We start from the raw sequence: 20,870 nt of genomic DNA, 5'->3' as shown, positions 1-20,870 counted from the left end.
ATAAAACAATCTTTTCATGTTTTAGCCAGTCATTTGGGTCAATGTCCCGTATAGATCTGGCGTTCGCAAGCCGTGATCTGTGCGGTCGAGTCCTGAGAATGAGATATGAACCCCACGGAATCTCGGATCACTCCCCAGTTCTTGTTGTGTTTAAGGAGGCTCCAAATATAGGTAGAACTTTTAAACTGTACCCGCACTGGTTTGATGTGATAGGGGAGCAATCCCGAATAGACCAAGATATTCGGGAATTTTGGGACCTTAATGTAGGATCGGCACATATTCACTATGTGTGGGACGCTTTGAAGGCTCATATAAGGGGCTTATATTTTAATAAAATTAATAGGTTCAGAACGGAAGTACGGCGCAGGGAACAACAATTGACAGACTTAATAAGGAGTTTACGCGCCGCATTAATTGACTCCTATACGGAGCAATCTATTAAACACTTAAAAGAGGCCAATTTACAGCTTAAGACGCTCCTTTATAAAAAAGCACAACATAAGCTCCTATTCCAAGGCCAGAATCGTTTTTGCGAATCTGGTAAAACGGGTAGGTTTTTGGCTCGCTTGGTGGCCAATCAGAGGGAGTCTACCAGTATAAGAGAAATTAGGAACTTACAGGGTGCTGGGGTGAACTCTGCAGAGGAGATAAGGGAGGAATTTGCGAGATATTACTCTACCCTCTATAAATCTGAGTCTATGTTTAGTCGCACCGTTATGGATCAATATCTTCAAAAATTAGAGCTCCCCAGTTATGCTCTCAAGATTGAGAGCGATTGGACTCCCCTATTCTGTTAGAGGAACTCCAGGCGACTCTTCCCTCTCTAAAACATAAATCAGCCCCTGGTTCAGATGGATTGCCGTTTGATCTATATAGGTACCACGCTAGAGTACTTTTGCCGATCCTGCTTCTAGTCCTGAATGAATCTCGCGTATGTTGCTCTTTACCTCCATCATTTGGGGAAGCAGTGATTATTTTGGTCTTGAAAAAGGACAAGGATCCGTGTGATATGGGGTCATATAGACCCATATCACTTCTGAATACGGATTATAAGATTTTCGCCCAAATTTTGTCTAATCGTCTAAAGAGGGTTATAGCGGGTTTGGTACACCCCAATCAGACGGGCTTTATTCCGGGACGGCAAATACAGATGAGTCTATATAGGGTTTATTTGAATCTGTCTGTTGGGGGTAGTATAGACCACTCCATTCTGTCTTTGGACGCCGCAAAGGCGTTTGACAGGATGGAGTGGCCTTTCCTGTGGGCTACAATGTCTCACTTTGGCATTGGGAATCCCTTTTTGGAAATGACTCAAATGCTATATGCACATCCTGTTGCATGTATCAGTGTCAATGGTATTAGATCTTCCCCCGTTACGATGCAAAGAGGGATGCGACAGGGTTGCCCCCTCTCTCCTCTCCTCTTCGCTCTCTTTATTGAACCATTGGCTTCTCGGATTCGCTTGGATAGTCGTATAGACGGTTTTGGAGTGGCGGGAGCGGGCGATAAAATAAGTCTTTATGCCGATGACGTGATTCTGTTCCTGGATCAGGGGTGGAAAATTCTCCCGTACGTCATAGAGGTAATAGAAGATTATGGTAAACTATCAGGCTATAGAATCAACTGGTCAAAATCATCGCTCCTCCCGCTAAACCGGAAAGCTGTAGACGAGGGGAGGCGAGTCCGTGTTTTGGTCCCCAATGACACTTTAGATTATTTGGGGGTAAAGATTGGGATCCCTATAAATAGGTTTTATGATCTTAATCTGGCCCCGGTTCTGAATAAAGTCAGGGACAAAATTTGCGCTTGGCGGAAGCTGATACTGGCACAGACGGATCAAATAGCTCTGATTAAAATGATTATCCTCCCGATAGTTTAATTTCCGTTATGTGCCTCCCCCATTTGGATAGAAGATATTTTCTTTCATAGGTTAGAGGCTATGATCAATGATTTAATTTGGGGAAGGAAGAGGGTTCGCATAAAGCAGAGATATCTATGGTTGTCGGAGGCAGATGGTGGGCTGTCATTACCCTTTTTTCAAGGTTATTATTTGTGTGCACAGATTCAGCGGTGTTGCTGTTCTAAGGAGAGTTTACTTTCACGATATTTGACAAAACTTTTTGATAAACCAGTTGATAATATTTTTGTATGGTTGGAGAATGGGTTTATGGGAATGAGGAGGTCCTTGTTGATCCCATGCTCTCTGCAGAGGGTTTGGAACAGTCTGAAGAAGATCCTTAAATCTTCCGGTCCGTTTGTTTTCACCCCTCTGTGGGAGAACAGGGGGCTGGAGGAGTTCTTCAAAATTACAGATTTTGGTTATTGGGTACGTAAAGGTATCAACAGGGTGTCTGACCTTTTTTATATGGGTCGGTTTAAATCACTTTTGGAATTTGGTTTTACTGATAGTTCACCATTAGACGTATTTATGTATTCACGTTTGAAACATATATTTGAAGCCTCTAGGAATAGAGGCCCCTTTTTTCCACGAGAGAATATTTTTTTTGATTTTTGTGACGCTCAGAAGTATGAAAAAGTGAAGTTATCTAGACTTTATGCAAAACTCCGAAGTGCACTGGCAACTGTAACACCTTTCAAAAGCACAAATAAGTGGGAGCAAGAGCTGAATTGCCCCCCACTACAGTGGTCTACTATTTATAGGAATGTGAGAAAGGCGTCAGTTTCCAGTACGCATAGGTTAATTCAATTTAAGATCCTCCACAGACTTTATTATACGCCTAAAATCCAAGGAAAATTTCCCCAAAATAAAGATCGGGATTGCTGCTGCTCCAAATGTGGATATATTAATGCGGACTATGTCCACTTGCTTTGGAGCTGCAGCAAAATAAGAAGCTATTGGGATGAGGTTTTCGCTTCCCTACAAAGGGAGAGCTCAATGAATTATAACCCGGGGGTTCTGATAGTGCTTTTTGGAGAATGTGGGTCAGAAGTGGAAGTCCCGGCCCAGGTCAGACGGATTTGGATGCGGGGATTGATGGTCGCTAAAGCTACATTGATAAAGTATTGGGGCTCTGTCTCCCCGCCCTCAACAAGGGAGTGGGGGTCATACCTTCAAAAAATTAGAGTTTATGAGGACATTGAAAGGAAACGGAGAATTGCACGCAGATCTACATAGCCATAATTGTTATTATTTTACACATTGATGAATGGAGTGGACGGCAGCCAATGGGGGGGGGGGGGGGTGGATATAGTTATTATATATTGTCGTGAGGGTGTTCTTAGGATGCTGTATAGAATTTTTCTTCTTGTAAGGATGTTTATGATTGCCATGCTAGGCATACCGTTGTGATTATTACTGTTTTATGTACAAATATCATGATTTGGAAAAATAAAAATATATATTTATTTTAAAAAAAAAAGCTAAAGGCAGTCCAACTAAATATTAGAGTGTGTGACTTTTTTTTTTGACAGGCAGTATGTATAGATTATTTATATCTATCTATATCTATATACACATATAATATATATAAATACATATACATACATACATACACACACACACACACACACGCTACTCACAAAGTTAGGGATATTTGGTTTGTGGCTGAAACTTCAGGATGAACTTAAAATGCACTCTAACCTTTACAGGTGAACCTAATGTGACCTTCTCTAAACTTTTGAATGCACATGTCCAACTGTTCAGTGTTTCAGTACTTGTTTTTGTACAACTTGCTGTTCTCTAACAAGGAGCTTAATGGCAAAATTCACAACAGGTGTTTGATCCATGAATCGCCCAAACAATTTCCTGGGTCATTTAGAATTGGTATTTAAACAGTCCTCCTCATCATGCTGTTCACATTTTGACATCATGAGACCAAAACAACACCTAACAATTGATCAACAGTACCTTGCCATTGTGAGGCTTCAAGCAGGATGTTCTGAGATGGAAGTGGCCACTGAGCTTAGAGTGTCACAGAGTCATCAGCAGGTTGCAACAGAGATAGAGAGAGACTGGAAGAGTCACTGTAAGGCATAGAAGCGGACATCCTTTGGCCACATCCCACACTGATGACCGCTTCATTGTGAACAATGCCTTGTGGAACCGGATGATGAATGCCACACAACTCCTGGCACATTTAAGGGAGGTGAGAGGCACCCAAGTGTCACGTCAGACCATTCGAAACCATTTACATCAGCGCGGTCTGCATGCTAGACGACCCGCAAGGGTACCTGACCACACCACCATCGTCTTTTATGGGCCAGGGAGCATCTACGCTGGATGAGGGACCAGTGGGCCTCAGTGCTGTTCACTGATAAGTCAATTCATGCTAAGCACAAATGATGGCCACCAACAATGTTGGAGACGTCAAGGAGAGCGCTATGCATCAGTCACTGTTTGCCTTTGGTGGTGGTGGTGGTGTTAGTGTAAAGGGACAAGCCATACTACTTGAATAACATAATTAATTCAGTCATTCTGTCTCTACATGAACAACACAGGCCTATTTTCATCTTCATGGACGAAAATGCGATAGCTCATCGAGGTTGCATCATTAGGGAACGGCTGCTGGCGAATGGGGGACCTAAAATGGAGTGGCCTGCACTTTCTCCAGACCTGAATCCCATTGAAGCCTAGTCACCGTGTAGGGGCTCGTAACTCTGTACCCCAGAACCTCAATTACCTGAGGGCCACCCTTCAAGAAGAGTGGGGTGCCATGCCTCAGCAGACAATAAGTCGACTTGTGAACAGCAGAGACGTCGCTGTCAAGCTGTAATTGATGCTGAAGGCCACATCACAAGTTTTTGAGACACTGACATTTGTTGTGGGGGTATACCCACCACTGGTGTTGGCTTTTGTTTCAATTAATTGTTTGAGATGAGGAAATCACCATTGCATGCTTCTACTTACATGCACTACTTTCCTGATATAATATCACTGAACTTTTTACGTTTTCCATAAGGTTCACCCGAAAGCCAAATATCCCTAACTTTTTGTGAGTAGGGTATGTATGTGTTAGTATATAATATATGTTTTAACAGTAGGTGATGGACAGTGACCTCTGCATGTCTCATAGTGTGCACACAAAATGCTAAGTCAATATTTTTTTCACTTTGTTCTTCTACATCCAAGTGCCTGCTTGTAAAGAAAATCTCAGCTGCTGTTACAGTGTATCAGTCAAGATGGCCGCCCATATACCGTAACTATGTAAAGAAAGCAGAATTACCTTTTAACCCCTACGATTATATACATAGGTCATAAGCAAGCAACAAGTACTCACGTCTTGTAACTGTGCCTCCACGATCTGCATGCTGCTTGCATTGTCTGCCTTGGTTGGGTTCTGGAAAAAAAAAATAAAGAAAAAGAGAAAAGGTCTTATTATTTAAGAGATCACTATGGCTGATTTATTGGCTCTTAGCACAATAAAACATCAGATGAAAATAGGGCCACATCTCTAGAACCAGTATATATCCAGCTCCTATGTACAAGAGCAGATCATAGTAAAAAACCACTAACTGTAGGAGGAAGGGAGGACCAAGATAATGAGCTGTGCAGGGGATTATAACAACAAGACTGTGCAAACATTTTCTGTGAAATTCATTGTGAAATGACAAAATTCTATCCACCTGTCACAGAAGAATGACCAATTGCTGGTCAGATGTCTGCCTGTAAACGCCTTCCCAAGACAGCGGAGGAGATAAAGTGAGATACTGCACGGTCTAAAATATATATTTTTTTCTCCAGTAGTTATTTCTAGCACATACATACAATCAGTAGCCATCACGCTGATCAATTTAAAGGGGATATCCAGGATATTCATATTGGTGGCCTATCCAAGGCTTCCTGAAACAGCTGGTTGGGGGTATGAGGGACATCGGACCTCCACCAATACGATACTCATGAACTATCCTAGCAGTAGGCCCTCAAAATCTCGAGGAACCCCTTTAACAAATTCTCTGCACCCCTAATGAGACTTCATACCAAAGACTGAAATGTCGCCATCTTGTGGATGAAGCCATGTCATCCAGGACAAGTCATCCATTTACAACAAATGCAACGTGTGATGTGGAGCAAAAGGTGTTAAAACTAGATTTTGGTACTTACCGTAAAATCTGTTTCTCTTCCGTTCATTGGGGGACACAGGCCTTGACCATGGGTATAGCTGTTGCCGCTAGGAGGAGACACTAAGCACACAAAGTGTGAGCTCCTCCCTCTTCAGCTATATCCCTTCCTGCAGGGACCAAGCTAATCAGTTTAGTGCATAAGCAGTAGGAAAAGCGAGACATAAGAAAATCACATTATGTGCAAACTCAGAACCACACAGGCCCGAAAAGGCCCATAAACAAAAAACTGGGTGGGAGCTGTGTCCCCCAATGAACGGAAGAGAAACAGATTTTACGGTAAGTACAAAAATCTAGTTCTCATCCGTCTCATTGGAGGACACAGGCATTGACCATGGGATGTTTCAAAGCAGTCCCTGAGGGTGGGCTTAACTACAACCCCCCTGCCAATCAGAACCGCTGTTTGCAAAACTCTACGCCCTAAAGAAGCGTCAGAAGATGCAACGGTTTGCACTCTAAAACTTAGAAAAAGCATGCAAAGACGACCAGGTCGCCGCCTTGAACACCTAAAGGGCTGAAGTCCCGTGATGCATCGCCCAAGAGCCTCCCACAGCCAGAGCCAAATGAGCAGTAACCTGGAAGGGTGGGGCCCGGTCCTTAACGCGGTACTCTTCCACAATAGCCAAACGAATCCATCTGGAAATGGAAGTCTTTGACGCTGCCAGCCCTTCTGGAATCACGAACAGGGAATCCGGCCGCCTAAAAGTAAAGTTTGTGACGGGATGTGAACTCTCAGGTTCTGCATCATAGCCCAGAACTTTAACCACTACAATATATAGCTGCATGCACCAGATCCAGAGTATGGATGGACTGTTCGAGGATGAGACGGGTCCAGACAAAATGAAGGAAGAATAATCTCATTTAGATGGGATGTCGACACCAACTTTGGCAAGAAAGACTGCACAGGGCGAAGAACCACCTTATCCTGATGGAGTTCCAACACTCTACAGATAGAAGTAATTGCAACCAAGAAAGCCACCTTATTAGACAGGAAGCACAGCGACACCTGCTGCAAAAGGCTCAAACGGAGAAGATTGGAGAGAGTTGAGCACTAGATTAAGATCCCAAGGATCCAATGGAGGACGGAAGGGGGGCGCAGCATGCGCAACCCGCTGCAGAAAAGTCCAAAGCTCCGAAAGTGAAGCTAAATTTTGCTGAAAATGAATGGAGAGAGCCGACACTTGCCCTTTGAGAGAGCTGAGAGCCAGCCCCAAGTCCATGCCCGACTGCAGGAAAGCCAAAAGTTGTGGCAAATAAAAACAAACAGGAGACAGCGGTCTCCGCTCGCACCAACTGAAGTAGGACTTCCAAGTCCAGTGGTAGATTCTGGAAGACAACGGCTTCCTGGCACAAATCATAGTCTGGACCACTGCATCCGAAAAAAACCCTGAGCCTTCAGTACGGCGGCTTCAACAGCCATGCCGTTAAATGTAGCGACCCTAAATTCGGGTGGAAGATCGGCCCCTGCGACAGCAAGTCCTCCTGAAGAGGAAGACGCCAAGGTTCGTTGGCGAGAAGTGCGACTAGGGATGCGTGCCACACCCTGCGCGGCCAATCTGGGGCCACGAGAATGACGGGCAGTGCCTCAGACCTGATCTTCCTGAAAAGCCACGGATTGAGCTGAAGAGGCGGGAACACGTAAGGAAACGTGAACCGACTCCATGGGATCATCCGTGCATCGAATGCCAGGGCCATGGGGTCCCTGGACCGTGCAACGAAGTCAACCACCTTGTTGTTGAAGCTTGAGGCCATGAGAGCCACATCCGGCTGACCCCACCTCTCGCAGATGTCCCAAAAGACCTGCGGGTGAAGAGCCTACTCGCCAAGATCGAGACGCTCCCGGCTGAGAAAGTCCGCGATTCAGTTGTCTACGCCTGGAATGTGAACTGCCGATAGCGCAGGAACCTGTTTCTCCGCCGAGCTGAAAATCAGCGCACTCTCCTCCATGACTGCTGAGCTCCGGGTGCCGCCCTGGTGATTGGTGAATGCCACCGCCGTGGAGTTGTCAGACTGCACCCACACCAGGCAACCCCTGAGATGGTCGGCCCAGTGTTGCAGAGAGCCGAATCGCCCTCAACTCCAGAACATTGATTGGAAGGGAGCGCTCCTCGCGTGACCATACCCTCCCTGGACCGAGAGATTTTCCAGCACTCCTCCCCAACCCCTGAGGCTTGCGTCCGTGGTTAACATCCTCCAACGGAGAGGGAGAAACGAACGCCCCGATGTCAACCTTGGAGAGGCCATTCACCATCTGAAGCCCCGCGCACTGGGGCAAGGAGACGCATTGGCCGATCCAAGGAGTCTGGGGAGCGATCCCAGCTGGACAGAATGGCTCGCTGGCTCGTCTAAGTAAGGGATCGCTACGATCTTCCTGGCATGGAGCAGGGCCATGACTGCCGCCAGAACCTTCTTAAGGACCCTGGGAGCCGTGGCCAGGCCGAACGGGAGGGCTACCCACAATAGCTTTTTTGGTATTGGAGACATCCTGTACCACCCTAGACAGGGAACGCGCACATTCTGGTTCTTCCGTAGGTTGGGCAGCGGGAAGCAATGGGTCCGGAACCGAGCCACTTGATGGCGGCGCAGCACACGCAAAGCAGAGGGAGTCTGACTGAGGGAATGGAAATTTTGCGCGACATGATATACAGGCAAAATGACGCACCAAAGGGACCTGGGTTCAGACATAATGACACCCCTGTCACTCCAATGAGGCAAATGGGAAGGTTAGGCCCTGCCAGAAGGGACAAACAACACTTACCCAGCCTGTGTCCCTCCAAGCAGCCAACACCATCAGCGTCCCGCCAAGTGCTTAAAATCCCGGAAGTGGGCGGAGCCCCCTCTGCCACTAGTGTGGGGCAAACACAAGCTCCGCCCCAAAAAATGACTGCAGGAGTAGGCCGCACAGAAGCCGGGGCCTCAATTAATGACGACCCCGGCTGCCCCAACAGACGCGCCGACCAGGAAGTGGCGCTCAGGAGGAAACTCCGCCCCCTCTCTTCTCCCCGGCGCGTTCAGGAGGACGCCGCCGTGGAAACAGACGCCCCCAGTAGTAGGCCACAAATGCAGACAGGGCCTCAATTACCAATTGCCACAGCGGCCCTGTGGAAGCGGCCATGAGGATGACGACGCCGGACCAAGGAAGTGCCGTGCGTGAGGCCACACAGCAGGAGCAGCCCCCTGAGCCCTGCATCAGGTACCATTTAAACATTTACCGGGCTCCCATTAGCGCCCATAGTACAGGGCGACCACATGGGGACCATCACATGGGGCGGAGGAGAGGGTACTAGGGGGGCACAGTGGGCAATCTCCTACTCACCTGTCCAAAGTCTTCTGCCCCCCTGGCTCCAGCCAGATCACCACCTTCGGTGTGCGGCCCCTTGGTGAGGGACACTACACAGAGGGGACTTTCGCTGGGGCGGCCGTGGTGATGCGCTTGCTGGCGAGAGACAGAGGTTTTTACAGGGACCTCTGGTCCTCCTTTTCTTCTAAAGAGCAGGAACCAACAGGGGGTTTGGGTGACCCCCTGGTCTCCCGCCTCTTGGGTGGGAGTGCAGGCAGTTTTTACCCAGACTGCCTGAAGCTTCCCGCTAGAAAAAAAAAAAAAAAGACAAAATTTGTATATCAGCAGACCTGCAACGCAGGAAGGTCTGCCTCCTACAGACACTAAGCTAAAACAGATTAGCTTGGTCCCTGCAAGAAGGAATATAGCTGAAGAGGGAGGAGCTTACACTTTGTGTGCTTAGTGTCCGCCTCCTAACAGCAACAGCTATACCCATGGTCAAGGCCTGTGTCCCCCAATGAGACGGATGAGAAATGTCTGCAATATTGACAAATTCTAATGTCATTAGCAGTAATATAAAGTGACAAAAAGCTGATTTCTTCTCTTAATATGTTCTTTCTTTTGTGGAGGTGGGGAGGGTAAATGGTATTATTTGGTGAATGAATTATAACTTTTGTATGCATTTGTAAAAAAAAAAAAAAAAAAAAAAAAAGACATCATAATGCATTAGGACACCACAAGACACCCTGATGACATCATTATATCCTAATGCAAACATTATGACATCATAAGAGACCATTATGAAATCATGAATTACATCATGCATGAATTAGGATCACATGACAATGATGACATCACAAAAAAGACACTTGCTGCTGAATTGCTATAGGAATAAATCACTTTGAAGCAAGCTGAATGAAAAAGAATCTCATATTTACAATGTATTAGGCTACTTTCACACTAGCGTTAGGAGCGGATCCGTCTGATGTTTCATCAGACGGATCCGCTCCTATAATGCAGACGTTTGTATCCGTTCAGAACGGATCCGTCTGCATTAAAACTTTGAAAATTTTCTAAGTATGAAAGTTGTCTGAGCGGATCCGTTCAGACTTTACATTGTAAGTCAATGGGGAACGGATCCGCTTGAAGATTGAGCCATATGGTGTCATCTTCAAGCGGATCCGTCCCCATTGACTTACATTGTAAGTCTGGACGGATCCGCTCGCCTCTGCACGGCCAGGCGGACACCCGAACGCTGCAAGCAGCGTTCAGGTGTCCGCTCACTGAGCGGAGCGGAGGCTGAGCGCTGGCAGGCGGATGCATTCTCAGTGGATCCGCCTCCATTGAGAATGCATCAGGGCTGGACGGCTGCGTTCGGGACCGCTCGTGAGCCCCTTCAAACGGAGCTCACGAGCGGACACCTGAACGCAGGTGTGAAAGTAGCCTAAAATGTATCTGCCGTTGGTAATTATTCATTTTTTTCCCCCCCAGGATCCACTGTTATAAAATGACCCCTCTTCAAGGGATTGTTGGATTGTTCAAAAGTATAGTGCAATTAATTCTGGAAACTCATTATTAATGTATTTTTATCAGCCAAATTAAATTTACTGCCAGCCTCTGGTGAATTCGGTGCAGCCATTCATCTGACTACTTCTGACTACACACAGGCCATGTCCCTCCACTAATGCCAAATAGGAGTTAATGGGGAAGTGGAGCCTGAAGATAAAAAATTCAAAAGGAGGGTTTTTCACGTACTGTAAGCATACCCAATGAATAATCTACACGTAGCCCTTTTTTCACATGGTGCCTTGAATATGCTGGGGCTGCTGCTTATAGTGACTTCCATAGCCAAAGAGTGACAACACCGAACCTCCATAGTCTTGTGAGGACGGAGTGTTGTCACTCATTGACTAGTAGGGGTCATCACCACCAGAGAAGATGGCAGCTAGCGCTGTCTTGTGGGTAATTGCAGGTAAGGCAGGTACACTGACTGGACTTGGAAGGATAAGGAACAATATGGAAACATGAGACTGCAGGGGATACCTGGGCGTTCTCAGAGGCGCTAGCTTTCAATGGAACCTTACGAGGTGAAACGTCTGGGAACAGTCTCTGGATTTCTGAGGACACTTCTTCCAGTCTCTTGGCTTCCAGCTCCGCCAGGCGTACCTGTCCATTATTCCTAGCATTAACGGCTTCACTGAAATTTTGTATTACTTCACCTTGTCTGGCCCTATCATCGCTTTCTTTCACATTCTGGGTTTCCAGGTCAAGAATTTTCTGCACCCAAGAAATAAAACTGACACTATTATATATAATACTACTAACTGAAATTATACCGTTACATATAATAAATCAATAAAACTAATTACATAAATAAAGCAGTAAATGTCCCCAAGAGCTTTCCTTAGGCTGGGTTCACATCATGTTTTATGCCTCTGGTTGACTTAGGGTACTTTCACACTAGCGTTTTTCTTTTCCGGCGCTGAGTTCCGTCACAGGGGCTCAAATCCGGAAAAGAACTGATCAGTTTTATCCTAATGCATTCTGAATGGAGAGTAATCCGTTCAGGATGCATCAGGATGTCTTCAGTTCAGTCTTTTTGACTGATCAGGCTTTTCAGAAAACCGTAGCATGCTACGGTTTTACCTCCGGCCAAAAATCCTGAACACTTTGACTGAACGCCGGATCCGGTCTTTTTCCCATTGACTTGCATTAACGCCGGATCCGGTCTTTTTCCCATTGACTTGCATTAACGCCGGATCTGGCGCTGTGTGTTCAGTCAAACCGGATCCGGCTTTTGCATGTTAAACCCGAAAAATGTGGAAAAAAAAAAGTTAAAGTCCATAAATGGCGGATCCGTTTTTTCCAATGCATTTTTTCATTGTGATCAAAATCCTGATCAGGATTCAAATGTAATCAGTTTTCACACGTTTTTCCGGATCCGGCGGGCAGTTCTGGTGTCGGAATTGAACGTCGGATTAAAACAACGCTAGTGTGAAAGTAGCCTTATACGTTAGAAAAAAAAAATATTAAAATAAAAATGGATACAAAAAACGCAGCAGACCACGTTCTTGTATCCTACATAGTCAGGTAATAAAAAAAAAAAAAAAACGTTTTTTGGTTTTGAACAATGGAACAGATGTCACTGTATGGCATCCGTTAAACATACATTTTTTTGTATCCGTTAAACGTATGGGGAAAAACGTGATGTGAACTCACATGCTGCAGTCACATGCTATAAAAAAATGAAAATAATCAAAAAAATGTTTAAAGGGCTTATCCAGTAATAAATATTGATGACCTATCCTCAAAATAGGCCATAAATATCAGATAGGCAAAGGTCCGACACCCAGGACCCCCCCCCCACGATCAGCTGTTAGCCATGTGACGTCACTGTACATCGGTCACATGCCCTATTTGCACCTCAGCCCCATTTAAGTGAATGGGGCTGAGCCACTGTACCGAGTACAAGCACTGTGCTTGGGAGAGATGCCGGGAGCCGGTGAGTGCAGTGGCTGCCTGTAACAGACGACACCCGGCACCCCTGCCGATGTGATAATGATGACCTCTCCTGAGTATAGGTCATCATTATATTACTGGATAACCCCTTTAATCACATTAACAACCTCTTGGTGAATATTCTATGATTTTTTTTATTTTATTTTTACAAAAAAATGGGTGGATTGTTTTCTTGATATAAATTTGTTGAAGTTACTCCATGTACTCTACCTCCTGTCCTGGCTTTTTAACTTCCGCTATGTTTGGACTTTTAGCACAGCACATAACTTTGCTTAAAGGGCTAGTCCTATTGATAGGATAGGCCATCAATGTCATATAGTACAGGTCCCACTTCTGGGACCAGCTCCTATTTCCAATACGGGTCCACCCAAAATGAATGAGAGCATACCACACAAGAGGGGCCAGGCACTCACAGAAACAGTAAACTGTCAAAGGATTACCTATCTATAGAGGAGTTGTATCTCTCTGTGCTAACTGCTACAGAAAAAAAAAAAAAGAATACTGTCTTTAATTTTCAATGGTATCGAAAAAAACTAAATGCCAAAAATTATTATTGTTTTCTATAAATATTGAGTTTAAAGGGGTTTTCCAAGACTTTATAACTGATAAACTATCCTCAGGATAGGTCATCAGTATATGATTGGTGAGGGTCCGACAAACACCGATCAGCTGTTTAGGAAGGCACCGGCACTCCTGTGAGCACTGCGGCCTCGCAGCTCACCAAGCACATCACCGTACATTGTATAATGGATGTGCTTGGTATCACGCTCAGCCCCAGTCACTTCTATAGGGCTGAGCTGCTCCTAGGCCACGTGACATCACTGGCCTAGGAAAAGCTGGAGAAATCTGTGGCGCTACTGCAAGCACTGCTGACTTCTCAAACAGCTGATAGTCAGGGGTCCTGGGTGTCCGCCCCCCACCCCACCGATCAGATACTGACGACCTATCCTGAAGATAGGTTAGCAGTTATAAAGTCTTGGAAACCCCTTTAAAACAAATAACCCTTCCCGAAGCAAGTGTCCCTTTAAAAGTGATAGGATCATGAAGTAAAAGAATATACTACATCACTACAGTCCGTGGCCGCACACCCCCACCCATGTGAGGCACCCAGCTCCCTGCTGCATACTACCCTGAGCACATACACTATATAAATATAAACCGTTGTATGTGGAACAGGGCAGCATATATACTCAGATCACATATGTAGAGCTGGGTACAGTCGTCTTCAGGTTACAATGGTTTTTACCTTCCTAATGTGAGGACATCATCGGCAGTATTGAACGGGAGCTTGCACTATAGACAGTTATGTCACATGGACAGCATCTGTCAGACATATTTGGTTGGCCGGTGTCTGCAGGGACTTCAACCAAGAGGTAACAGTCCCCAAATTGGAGAGATTGCTGCACAAGTGCAGACATCCTCCATAGTAGTGAATGACATATGGAAACACATGCTACAATGGAAAGAGATAACACGTGTGACCACCTCTCTGCTGCAAATAGTGGACTTGGAGGCACCCATAAGATGGGAGATAGACCTCCACTCTACTACATAAATAAAGGCCATCTGTCAGCAGATTTGTACCTATGCTTTATTATATGCAAATGGACCTCTGGGAGCAACGGGGGCGTTGCCATTACACCTAGAGGCTCGGCTCTCTCTGCAGCTGCTATGCCTCTGCACTTTGACAGGAATAGGCAGTAAAATCATCACCACACTTGGCCATGTAAAAGTACAGAGGGAGCGGCCAGTTTCATAGGTACAAATTTGCTGATAGATGTCCTTTAAGGGAACCTGTCATCAACTTTATGTTGACCTCATTTAGGGCCACATAAAATAGTGACAGAACAGCTGATATCAGCGGCGTGCCACTCATCAGCTAAAAGTAAGTGGTTGCCGAGAACCAGGATCATAACCATTGCAGCCCAGGCCTAGAAAAGAGTCAAATCTGCCTGAGAAGAGTCCTGGTTATTCCTAATCTCCTGCTCTCCCCGTCCATCTGCTGATGATTGGCAGTTCTCTCCTAGAGAGGAAGGGAGAAAACTAGGTAGAAGACTGTCAGTCATCAACAGGTGGGCAGGAGAGCGGGAATTCATGAATAACCAGGACTCTTCTCAGGTGGCCGGGACTCTTTTCCAGGCCCAGTCTGCAAGGATTGTGATGTTGGTTCTCGGCAACCACTTACTTTTAACTTATAAATGACAGAGCGCTGAAATCAACTCGCCTGTCTCTACTTTATACTGCAGTTAGTATGGGCAACATAACGTTGATGACAGGTTCCCTTTAAATATGTAGCGTGGTGGTCAACCTCCCTTCTTATGGATGCCTCAGAAGTCCACCATTTGCAGCAGAAAGGTGGTCACAAGTCCTCACACTGCTCTGTAGATATAATGCATTTTTCACTCCATACGACACTTTTCCCCCCAAAAGTGGGGAAGGAAATGGCAGTATGCGTTATCAAGTGAATGCTAGTGAGTCTTTCCATTACAGAAGTGGTCATTCGCATGTAAGAGGTGCAGGGAGCGGTGAGTGTAGCACTACTAGCGCTGGCTGTACTTGCCGCTACCTGGTTTCTCCTTTTGGGTTCTGATGAAAAATATTTTTTTCTTATTTTCCTCCTCTATACCCTAGGTGTGCCTTATGGAGCAAAACATACGGTAAATAAAAAAGTTTTTTTCTTTTGTTTTTTTTACAAAAATAAAGCACGAAAAACCCTTTATAAATTTGGCACCGCTGTAATCATGCTGACCGGCAAAATAAAGGTAGCGTGTTAGTTTTAGCACACAGTAAAGACTAAAAATTGTTACCCGTTTTCCAATACATGATATCGTAAATTAAATGGTGCCAATAAAAAAAAAAAAAGTGTCCTGCAAAAAAAAAAAAAAAAAAAGCCCTCGTATAGCTCTGTGAACGGGGAAGTAAAAAAAAAAAAAAAAAAAAGGATAGTTCTTGAAAGGTGAAATCAAATAAAAATTGTTTGCGAAGCCAAGGGAATAAACAGAACTAGTCCCCCCATTGTGTTACTAGAAAATCAGTGCATGGAGAGCTGATATCCCTCACACCAAGGGCAGAATGATTACAAAGTACAGATTACTAAACCACCAGTGAGAATGGGATGATTAGCAGGTATCTGATGTACATACTGAGGGAAAGGGGCGAGCCAGGAGGGTCACTTTAATACATCAAATCTTAATTAGGTATAGAAGTATCAATCAAACTGAGCCAGGATAGAAACGCCACATGGGGAACATTTGTTAAGACCAGGGAATTTGCCTCAATTGGTGCGGTACCTCCTAATAATTGTGGTGCATCTGTACAGGTCCGTGTGCCCAGACAGAAATCTACACCTGGAATGGAGCGGCTGCACACATACCTAACCGACTGCTCCGTTTATTTTGGGGGCTCCACGAGGTGCGGGGACCCTGCCCTCATGATCGTGAGGGTCCCAGCGGTAGGACACCCACTGATCTAATAATTATCCCCTACCCTATGGAAAGGGGATAACTTAAAGAGGACCTTTCATGTTTTTTTTTTATAGTTTGGATAAATCGCTTTCCTTGCAGGGTAACCCCCCGCTGATGTTGCCACCCTGCCGTTTTTTTTCCAAATACAGCTCGTACGCCCCCATGCAGTTTCCGCGCTCATTATGTTAATACTGAGCATCGGTACAGGGAGGAGACGCCAGGGTTTCTCAATGGGCGTCTACTTCTCCCTGGCTGTGATGCTCTCCGCTGTGATTGGATCGCGGCACAGCCAAGGAGAAGGAGACGCCCATTGAGAAACCCTGGCGTCTCCTCCTCCCCCTGTACCGATGCTCAGCATTATCATACTGGGCGGGAAAACGGCATAAAGGCACAGCAGGGCGTAGGAGCGATATTTGAGGGGGGAATAAATAAAAAAATTTTTTTAAAAAAACACAGCAGGGTGGCCGCAAGGAAAGGTATCTAAACTAAAAAGACAAAAAAAAATAAAAACACATGAAAAGGTCCTCTTTAATGTAAGTGGATAACCCTTTAAAACATTTTATCCCTGGTCAATGTCTGAAGGGGAAAATACCTTTTTAAGACCACTGTATAGAACGTGCACAGCGGTCCTCATCCCAGACATATACAGTGGATATAAAAAGTCTACACACCCCTGTTAAAATGTCAGGTTTCTGTGCTGTAAAAAAATGAGACAAAGATAAGGTCATTTCAGAACTTTTTCCTAGGTCTACACGACGACAATAAGTTGTGCGACAGTGCACAACTACACGGCAACATTTGTTGCACCAATATCACGCGACAATTTTTATAATGGTAGTCTATGGTGTCGCACTGCAACAGACTGTCGCGTCGCAGTCGCAGCATGTCGCATGTTGCAGTGCGACACCATAGCCTACCATTATAAAATTTGTCATGCAACAAATGTCGTTGTGTAGACCTAGCTTTAGGTGGAGGGAAGAAAACAAAAAAAACTCTGATTAACTCCAAATAAAGTTCAGCTGCTCTAGTTGGTCTTTCCTGAAATTTTCTTAGTCGCATCCCACAGCAGAAGCCATGGTCCACAGAGAGCTTCCAAAGCATCAGAGGGATCTCATTGTTAAAAGGTATCAGTCAGGAGAAGGGTACAAAATAATTTCCGAGGCATTAGATATACCATGGAACACAGTGAAGACAGTCATCATCAAGTGGAGAAAATATGGCACAACAGTGACATTACCAAGAACTGGACGTCCCTCCAAAATTTATGAAAAGACGAGAAGAAAACTGGTCTGGGAGGCTACCAAGAGGACTACAGCAACATTAAAGGAGCTGCAGGAATATCTGGCAAGTACTGGCTGTGTGGTACATGTGACAACAATCTCCCGTATTCTTCATATGTCTGGGCGATGGGGTAGAGTGGCAAGACGAAAGCCTTTTCCTACGAAGAAAAACATCCAAGCCAGGCTACATTTTGCAAAAACAAGTCTCCCAAAAGCATGTGGGAAAAGGTGTCATGGTCTGATGAAACCAAGGTTGAACTTTTTGGCCATAATTCCAAAAGATATGTTTGGGGCCAAAACAACACTGCACATCACCAAAAGAACACCATACCCAGAGTGAAGCATGGTGGTGACAGCATCATGCCAAGGGGCTGTTTTTCTTCAGCTGGAACTAGGGCCTTAGTTAAGCTAGAGGGAATTCTGAACAGTTCCAAATACCAGTGAATATTGGCACAAAACCTTCAGGCCTCTACTAGAAAGCTGAACATGAAGAGGAACTTCATCTTTCAACATGACAACGACCCAAAGCATACATCCAAACCAACAAAGGAATGGCTTCACCAGAAGAAGATTAAAGTTTTGGAATGGCTCAGCTGATAGACTCATACCCAAAAAGACTGAGTGCTGTAATAAAATCAAAATGTGCTTCAACAAAGTATTAGTTCAAGGGTGTGCACACTTATGCAACCATATTATTATTTATTTATTTGTTTTCTTCCCTTCACCTAAAAGATTTCAGTTTGTTTTTCAATTGAGTTGTACAGTTTATAGGTCACATTAAAAATGGAAAAAGTTCTGAAATGATTTATCTTTATCTCATTTTTTTACATCACAGAAACCTGACATTTTAACCGGGGTGTGTAGACTTTTTATATCCACTGTACATTGTAATATAAGATACCCTAAATCCTTCTATATTGTCATCCTGTGATTACAGACCCCGTCCCATTACCTCCAGTAGTCTGTTCCTCTCCGCACCAGACAGCTTAGATTTGTTGGATTCTTCCAGTTTCTTTTTCAGGATCGCATTTTCCCTCTTGAGTTTTTCCAAGTCACTGTCTGATTTTGGCACCGCAGTTTTAGGACTCGGCCTCCCGTTAGTCCCATTTCTGGAGTTCATTTTTTATGGCGTTCTAAAGGACAGATAAAAAACAGCAGCCCTTATATATGTGTAAGCCCAAAGTGTGCCAAAACCTTTCCATACACTTTATCAAAGACCTATTATAAATCCAATAAAAATCTATTTTTCTAATATACTTTATTATTTTTGGAAAAAATGTAGCAGCTGCACTGCGGTTTCTGATGGGGGTTTTCACACGGACCAGCTATACTGCAAGCAGGCCCCCGCTGCGGCTTTGCGAGGGGTGAGCGCCAAGAATGGATCTGTACATTCTTAGCGCGGTCTTGAATACTGCGTGACGCAAATCCTCAACCGATAAAGTGCAGCGCGTTTAGAGGCTTTTGCGCCTAAGTGGACTATTTTGAAGTTTTAGGGTCCATTCACACATCGCATACATTCCGCGAAACAGGTGCGGACCCATTTATTTTTAATGGGACTGCAAAAGATGCGGATAGCACACCATTTGCTGTCCGCATCCGCACTTCTATTTTTTTGCGGGGCCGCAGAACGCACATGGCCAGTGTCCGTGTTTTGCGGATCCGCAATTTGCGGACCACAAAACAGTTGCAGACATGTGAATGGACCCTAAGGCTAATTCAGGAGTTGTCTATTTTTTGCGACTTTTTTCAATCTATTTACGTAGGCGCGCCTTTTTCATGTATGAATTAGGCGCAAAAAACATTATAATTTTTGCTCCACTCCAGGGCCGGCTTATTTTTATTCGACAGTCTGGAGTGGTAAAGCGCAATTTTTTTTTATTTTTTTTTTACATTAAACGTCGCACTTTCAGGAAGACATGCAACTTTTCTCCGCACAGTTGCGACTATTTTTCATGCGCAAATAAATTAGACCAGTCTGTGAATATGAACCTGTCGTACTGGAAAACAACCACCAGAGGTCATCAACTGCTGTGCGACTTTTAATAGATACTCCGCAAAAGAAAGACAGCTGAATGAAAAACGCTGGGCTTATTTTACGCCTGAAAATGAGGCGAGCTTGGAGTTGGTCACATCAGGATAACCCCCATCATTGTACAGAAGGCGACTCCTTGCTGTGCTGACCCCTGGAAGTTATGAGCTGCGATTTCCAGAAGAGTGAAATGTAATATTATATGTGCCCCATTCTAGATGGCGGTCTCACAAACACCTACCCTATGTAACAGAGCAGCCGAGCGCGAGAGACCCTCCATATAGTAGATCTCTGCTGGATCTGCCAGATCTCGACTAAGGCTACTTTCACACTGCCGTTTCTGGGTCCGCTTGTGAGTTCCGTTTGAAGGCTCTCACAAGCGGCCCCGAACGGATCCGTCCAGCCCTAATGCATTCTGAATGGATGCGGATCCGCTCAGAATGCATCAGTTTGGCACCGTTTGTCCTCCGCTCCGCTCAGCAGGCGGACACCTGAACGCAGCTTGCAGCGTTCAGGGCTCCGCCTGGCCGTGCGGAGGCAAACGGATCCGTCCAGACTTACAATGTAAGTCAATGGGGACGGATCCGTTTGAAGTTGACACAGTATGGCTCAATTTTCAAACGGATCCGTCTCCCATTGACTTTCAATGTAAAGTCAAAACGGATCCGTTTGCATTATCATGAACAATGCAAACGGATCCGTTCTGAACGGATCTAAACGTTTGCATTATAGGTGCGGATCCGTCTGGGCACATACCAGACGGATCCGACCTAAACGCAGGTGTGAAAGTAGCCTTAGTCGAGATCTGGCAGATCCAGCAGAGATCTACTATATGGAGGGTCTCTCGCGCTCGGCTGCTCTGTTACATAGGGTAGGTGTTTGTGAGACCGCCATCTAGAATGGGGCACATATAATATTACATTTCACTCTTCTGGAAATCGCAGCTCATAACTTCCAGGGGTCAGCACAGCAAGGAGTCGCCTTCTGTACAATGATGGGGGTTATCCTGATGTGACCAACTCCAAGCTCGCCTCATTTTCAGGCGTAAAATAAGCCCGGCGTTTTTCATTCAGCTGTCTTTCTTTTGCGGAGTATTTATTAAAAGTCGCACAGCAGTTGATGACCTCTGGTGGTTGTTTTCCAGTACGACAGGTTCATATTCACAGACTGGTCTAATTTATTTGCGCATGAAAAATAGTCGCAACTGTGCGGAGAAAAGT

At 45.2% G+C, this 20,870-nt stretch overlaps 1 protein-coding gene across 2 annotated transcripts in view; it reads right to left on the bottom strand.

Annotated features, from left to right (window-relative positions):
- Positions 1-20,870, bottom strand: part of CEP55 (centrosomal protein 55) — a 48,302-nt gene that overhangs the window by 24,310 nt on the left and 3,122 nt on the right. Inside the window, exons 2-4 of one of the 2 annotated variants that reach the window (XM_040435547.1) lie at positions 18,574-18,754; positions 11,402-11,635; positions 5,238-5,297 (exon numbers count right to left, since the gene is read on the bottom strand). In XM_040435547.1, the coding sequence (XP_040291481.1) occupies positions 5,238-5,297; positions 11,402-11,635; positions 18,574-18,741 (462 nt within the window). In that variant the 5' untranslated portion in view covers positions 18,742-18,754. The remainder of the gene's footprint in view (positions 1-5,237; positions 5,298-11,401; positions 11,636-18,573; positions 18,755-20,870) is intronic. The other variant, XM_040435548.1, reaches the window with a different exon arrangement.

Source organism: Bufo bufo, chromosome 6, assembly GCF_905171765.1.
Source record: "Bufo bufo chromosome 6, aBufBuf1.1, whole genome shotgun sequence".
Classification (NCBI taxonomy): domain Eukaryota; kingdom Metazoa; phylum Chordata; class Amphibia; order Anura; family Bufonidae; genus Bufo; species Bufo bufo.
Note: the sequence above shows the minus strand (reverse complement) of the source record. Positions and strands in the feature narration are given on the sequence as shown.